The 7,314-nt window shown below is 37.4% G+C and overlaps 1 protein-coding gene across 1 annotated transcript in view; it reads right to left on the reverse strand.

Moving 5' to 3' along the window:
* amh (anti-Mullerian hormone) overlaps nucleotides 1–2,117 on the reverse strand; it is a 52,142-nt gene extending 50,025 nt beyond the window's left edge. Inside the window, exon 1 of the mRNA XM_073069471.1 lies at nucleotides 2,113–2,117. Coding sequence (XP_072925572.1) covers nucleotides 2,113–2,117 — 5 coding nt within the window. The remainder of the gene's footprint in view (nucleotides 1–2,112) is intronic.
* Between the last annotated feature and the right edge of the window lie 5,197 nt (nucleotides 2,118–7,314).

The raw sequence follows: 7,314 nt of genomic DNA on the forward strand, positions 1-7,314 counted from the left end.
AAGAATTCCAACAGGTTCGTCGGGCAAGATTTTCCCTTAAGGAAACCATGCTGATTTTGTCCTATCTTGTCCTGTGTCACCAAGTACTCCATAATCTCATCCTTAACAATTGACCCAACATCTTCCCAACCATTGAGGTCAGGCTAACTGGTCTGTAATTTCCTTTCTGCTGCCTCCCACCCTTCTTAAAGGGTGGAGTGACATTTGCAATTTTCCAGTCCTCTGGCACCATGCTAGAGACTAAAGATTTTTGAAAGATCATTGTTTATGCCTCCACAATCTCTACTGCTACCTCTTTCAGAACCCTGGAATGCAGTCCTCTGGTTAGGTGATTTACATCCCTTTAGGTCTTTCAGCTTTTTGAGCACTTTCTCCCTTGTAATAGTAACTGAACTCACTTCCCTTCCCTCACACCCTTCAACATCTGACACACTGCTAGTGCCTTCCCCAGTGAAGACTGATGCAAAATATTTATTTAGTTCTTCAGCCATCTCCTTGTCCTCCGTTATTATTTCTCTGCTCTCATTTTCTACCAGTCCTTTATGCACTCTCATCTCCCTTTCATTTTTTACATACTTGAAAAAGCTTTTACTATCTACTTTGATATTGTTTGCTATCCTGCTTTCATTTTTCATCTTTTTCCTCTTAATGATTCTTTTAGTTGCTCCCTGTAGGTTTTTAAAAGCTTCCCAATCCTCTGTCTTCCCACTAATTTTTGCTTTGTTGTATGCTCTCTCTTTTGCTTTTACATTAGCTTTGACTTCCCTTGTCAGTCACAGTTGCACTGTTTTGCCATTTGAATTTTTTTTGTTTTTGGAATACATCCACCCTGCACCTTCCTTATTTTTCTCAGAAACACATGCCATTGCTGCTCTGCTGTCATCTCTGCCAACAACTCCTTCCAATTTACTTTGGCCAACTCCTCTCTCATACCACTGTAATTTCCTTTACTCCACTGAAATACTACTACATCAGACTTTACTTTCTCCTTATCAAATTTCAAGTTGAACTCAATCATATTGTGATTACTGTCTCCTAAGGGTTCTTTTATCTTAAACTCCCTAATCACCTCTGGTTCATTACATAACACCCAATCCAGTATAGCTGATCCCCTAGTAGGCTCAACGACAAATTGCTGTAAAAAGCTATCCTGTAGGCATTCAACAAACTCACTCTCTTGAGATCCATTACCAAACTGATTTTCCTAATTGACCTGCCGTTGAAATTTCCCATGATAATCATAAATCGCCCTTTTGACACACCTTTTCTATTTCCCACTGTAATCTGTAGTCTACATCCAGCTGCTGTTGGGAGGCCTGTATATAACTACCATCAGGGTCCTTTTACCCTTGCATTTTCTCAACTCAGCCCACGAGGCTTCAACATCTTCCAATGCTATGTCACATCTTTCTACTGATTTGATGCTATTCTTTACCAGCAGAGCCACACCTCCTCCACTGCCTACCTTCCTATCCCTCTGATATAATATGTAACCTTGGACGTTCAGCTCCCAACTACAATCATGTGAGGGGTGATTGATAAGTTCGTGGCCTAAGGTAGAAAGAGTCAATTTTAGAAAACCTAGCACATTTATTTTTCAACATAGTCCCCTCCTACATTTACATACTTACTCCGGCAGTCGTGGAGCATACGGAACTTGGACCTCCAGGAAGTGTCCACAGATGGGTGATTGATAAGTTTGTGGCCTAATGTAGAAGGAGATGAGTTACACAGCTCTCGTTACATGCACATGCAGGTCAGCTCTTTGAGTGATTATGCAGAAAGTTTGAAGTTAATAACTCATCTCCTTCTACCTTGGGCCACAAACCTATCAATCAACCCTGATGAGTTACTAACTTACCATGAACTTATCAGTCACCCCTCGTATTTCGGCCACGATTCAGTGATGGCCACAACATCATACCTGACAATCTGTAATAGTGCAACAAGATTATCCACCTTATTTCTTATACTCTGTGCATTGAGATATAAGACTTTGAGTACTGTATTTGCCACCCTTTTTGATTCTGCATCCCTGATGCACTGATACTCACCCTGCTGGCTGCAATTTTATTCTCTCATTTGCCTGCCCTTCTTGACAGTCTAACTCACGTCATCCTTGCTTTTTTACCATCCATCGTATCTTGAGTCCCTTCATTCCAGTTTCCATTCCCCTGTCAAGTTAGTTTAAACCTTCCCCAACAGCTCTAGCAAACCTGCCTGCAAGAATATTGGTTCCCCTTGGGTTTAGGTGCAACTCGTCACTTTTGAACAGGTCAAACCTTCCCCAGAAGAGATCCCAATGATCCAAGAACCTGAAGACCTTTTTTTCTCTCATGTCCATCATTCTTATACCAGGATTGATTATTTTTTTATTGACAGTCGAATGATTCCATTGATTCGATCGATCGAATATAAAGAGATTGCTATTTCTGACCACTCTCCTGTACTTCTATCTCTAAATATCTCTAAATACTTCTATCTTCTAGTCCTATCCCTATGAGTAGATTTTGGCAACTTAATGTAACTCTGTTACCCGATGAGGACTTTTTAAAATTTATGAAGAATCAAATTACTCTTTTTTTTTGAAGAAAACACACTGGAAGAGACATCTAGTCTTATTATATAGGATACTTTTAAAGCATATATCCAGGGTCAAATTATTTGTTGTACTGCAAATATCATTTAAAAAGCTAACAAAGAGAGAAACGAACTAGCTAATCAGTTAAAACAACTGGATCATAAATATGCTTTGGTACCTGATCCTGAAAGATATAAAAGACGTATTGAAACCAAAACTAAATATGATCTCCTTTTAACGTATCCAATTGAAAGCCAGCTATTAAAAGATGGAAATCAATTCTATATTCATGGAGATAAAACTGGTAAGCTACTGTCTAATCAATTGAAGCCATTTATAGCCAAGTGGCAAATTAAAGAAATATATAAAATTAATGGGGATATGACAAATGATCACTTTGAAATTAATGCCACTTTTAGGGAATTTTATTCCAAATTGTGTAGTTCTGACTCTGTTAATGATAATATTGCAATGAATAATTTTTAGATCAATTAAATATTCCTAATCTTTCTATAGATGATCGTAGGCAATGGATCTACCCATTTCCCATGAGGAAATTTCTCAGGCTATTCGAGAATTGCATTCTAGGAAATCCGAGGACCTGGAGTGTTTTATAAGGCTTTTTCCTCCTTGCTTATACCACACTTATGTTCTACCCTTACAAATTCCTTCAAGGTAGGAAGATTACCACAGTCTTTTCACGAAGCTTCCATTTCGTTCATTCTCAAAAAGAATAAAAATCCTGCTGAATGTTCTTCGTATAGACTTATCTCTTTACTCAGTTTTGATACTAAAATTTTATCTAAAGTGTTGGCTCGTAGACTTGAAAATATTATATCTTCTATGGTTTTGGATGATCAAACAGGATTTATTAAAAATCAATATTCCCATTTTAATATACGGTGTTTGTTAAATGTTCTGCATTCTCCATCTAAGGAAATATCGGAGTGAGTGATATCTTTGGATGCGGAGAGGCCTTTGACAGAGTTGAATGTAATTATCTTTTTATATCCTTAGAAAAATTTAATTTTGGACCTAATTTAATTTATTGGATTAAAATACTTTATTTATTTCCCTCCGCTCGGGTTTTTACTAATCTTCAGAATTCTAAACCCTTTAAACTCCAACATAGAACTAGACAAGGTTGTCCTTTAAGCCCACTGCTTTTTGATTTGACATTAGAACCCTTAGCAATTGCCTTTCGAGAGTCTAAAGAGATTACTGGTATTTTGAGAGTTACTATCCATAAAGTGTCACTATATGCTGATGACTTATTGCTTTTTATATCTAACGTTACAACCACTTTACCACTTGTGTTCCGTCTACTGACTAATTTTAGTCAGTTCTCAGGATATAAATTAAATTTACATAAGAGTGAACTGCTTCCTTTAAACAATTTAATACCAACTGATATTAACCTTCCTTTTAAAATTTTAAGAAAACAATTTACGTATTTAGGAGTAACAATTACTAAGAATTATAAAGATCTATTTAAGGAAATTTTTTTAACTTTAATGAATTATGTTAAAAAAAACTTTCCAATTGGTCACCTCTCTCTTTATCACTGATCTGCCGAATTAATTCTATTAAAATGAATATCTTACCTAAACTTATATACCTTTTTCAAGCTGTGCTGTTTTTATTCCTAAATCTTTTTTGGACTCTTGGATTCAATTCTTTCTTCCTACATATGGAAGAATAAAAACACTTGAATAAATAAAGCTCACCTTCAAAAGACCAAACAGAATGGAGGTTTTGCCTTACCCAATTTTAGATTATATTATTGGGGAGTTAATATATGAAATATTACATTCTGGATATATTACACTAACCATGAAAATTGCCCTATATGCGTTTCTTTGGAAGTCAACTCTGTTATGAAATTTTCCATTATTTCTTTACTTGGATCCTCGCTTCCTTTATCTTTAAATAAACTAACTGACAATGTGGTGGTCAAACATACTTTGAGGATTTGGTTACAGTTTAGAAAACATCTTGGCTTATTGAGATTCTCCCTCTCGAGTCCCATCTTTTCTAATTGTTCTTTTAAACCATCTTTAATTGACCTACCTTTTAAAGAATGCAATAGATTGGGTATAAAACGATTTCAGGATTTGTCTGATGGAGGGAATCTCTCTTCTTTTATGCAACTTACAATGAAATATAACCTTTCCAATATTCATTTTATCGATACTTACAGATTAGAGATTTTTTAAGATCCCAACTACATATATTTCCTACAAGTCCAGATAAGAATATAATAGATTCAATTTTTAATCTGAAACCCTTTGACAACAGTTCAATATCTTACATTTATGGTCTGCTGTTGAAAAAGGCCTCTTTAGATAAAATTAAAGGAGGCTGAGAAAAGGATTTACAGATTTTTATATCGGAAGAGAGCTGGAAGAGTATTTTAAAATTGATTAATTCTTCATCATTATGTGCTTGTCATTCTTTATTACAATTCAAAGTGGCACATAGAGTTTATATGTCTAAAGACAAGCTCTCTCGTTTCTATGCAGATATTACCCCCCTACTATGATAGATGCATTAATGGAGTGGTCACACTAATTCATATGTTTTGGACATGTCCGAGCCTTGAAAAATTTTGGAAAGATGTATTTCAAACTTTTTCTGTACTTTTCAATGTTAGTTTTAAGCCCAGTCCCTTGACTGCCATGTTTGGTATTGTTGAGGATAGTATTACAAAACTGAAGCCATCTAATTTGCGGGTATTGGCCTTTATGTCTCTTATGGCCAGAAGATCCATTGTTCAATTTCTGATTCTAAACATGATTTTCTAATGTTATAGGGACCCTTTCTGAGTTAGTTTCATAATCTTTGAACTGTTATTAAAGTATGGACCTGAGCCATTATTAATATAATATTATATGGTAAGGTTTTTTTTTCTTTCTTTTTACCAACCAGCTCATTTTGGTAGTGGGGGTGGATCTTTTCTTAATAAAATACAATTATTTTATTTCACTTCATTTCATAATTCAATCTTTTCTTCTACATGATTGATTTGGAATATGGGATATTGTGATCATATTACTGTGATATAAACATAATGTAATTCGTATCACTTGTATCCTTATTAATTTTGTATTTGTATTCATGCAATTTATATAATATTAATAAAAATATTGAAAGAGAAGAACCTGAGGACCTGCCCCCTGCACCAGCTTCTCAGCCACACATTAATCAGCCAAATCATCCTGTTTCTATCCTCACTGACTTGAGATAGAGACAGCAATCCAGAAATTACCACCCTGGAGGTTCTACTTCTCAGATTTCTGTCTAGCTCTCTAAATCCTCTTTCAGGATCTCTTTGCTTTTCCTTCCTACGTCATTGGTGCCAATATGTACCAAAATATTGGGCTGCTCTCCCTCCCCCTCCAAAATGCTGTTAGGAATTTAATTACTAGCTTACTTAGTTCAGTGCAATTTCGGGTCTGTTCCTGCGTTCTGTTCTTCTGCATTCTATCAGCAGTGATGAACTTATGCCATGTGCAAATATTATGTTGGCATGCAGCATGCAGTTCTTTAAACCGCACCTGTAATAAAAAAGATTATCTTTACTGCCAAATGCAGCAGCAGAGGTTTTTTTAACAACCCAAGAGCAGTGAGATGTTTGCACAGGAAACGTCTCATGCCAACTTGACACCAGCTAGGCAGTGGCGAGAGCACATGACGTTGGGTGATAAATTTCAAAATCCTCGCAGGCTGGGTTAGTGTAGTAGGAGTAGGCCGACCATTGAAACCGGTGCTGTGTGCACAACTTTCAAAACAACCAGATGCAAGCCTGATATAAAATATTTGTCATTGCTGGTGCGGCCACAGAAGTATGACTGAGAGTAATGTGTTGTGGGATTCTGAAGTTGTAATCTCAAGATCTTTTTAGCAGAGGGTCCCAAACTGGGGTCCTTGCTTAATGGTATTGGTCCATGGCATGAAAAAGGTTGGGAACCCCTGTGTTAGATGTCAGGAGAGGCACAAACTTGTTGCTTCACAATTGTTTTAAGCACTGATGGAACAAAAGGAAATTGAACACACTGTGGTGGTGGTTGACCAAATGAAGAGAAAGCTAAGATTAAGATCAGGGCCCCAAACAGTACTTCCAGGTGAGGCAAAACTTCACCTCCGTATCTGATGGGGTCATCTATCGCATCAGGTGCTCCTGATGTTGCGTCCTCTACATTGGTGAGACCATCTTAAATTGGAGAGACCTGCCTTCATCGAGCACCTCTGCTCCATCCGCCAAGAGCAAAACTTCTCAGTGGCCAAACATTTTAATTCTGATTCCCATTCCTATTCTGACATATTGGTCCGTGGCCTTCTCTTGTGCCAAGGTGAGGCCACCCTGAGGGTGAAGGAGCAACACCTTATATTCCCTCTAGATATCCTCCAACCTGATGGCATGAATATCCATTTCTACTTCCGGAAAAAGAAAATCTCCCTTCCCCTCTCCTCTTCTCTATTCCCCTCCCTTCTCGCCTCTTCTTACCTGCCTGTCACTTCTCCCGGTCTCCTCCTCCTTCCCTTTCTCCTATGTTCCACTCTCCTCACTTATCAGATTCCATCCACTCCAGCCCTTTACTTTTCCCACCCAGATGGCTTCACCTATCATCTTCTCGCTATCCTCCTTCTCTACCCCCCCAACTCTTTATTCCACCGTCTTCCCCCTTCCTACCAGTCCCAAAGAAGGGTCTCAGCCCAAAGCATCAACTATT

The sequence above is a fragment of the Hemitrygon akajei genome, chromosome 16 (genome assembly GCF_048418815.1).
Source record: "Hemitrygon akajei chromosome 16, sHemAka1.3, whole genome shotgun sequence".
NCBI lineage: Eukaryota > Metazoa > Chordata > Chondrichthyes > Myliobatiformes > Dasyatidae > Hemitrygon > Hemitrygon akajei.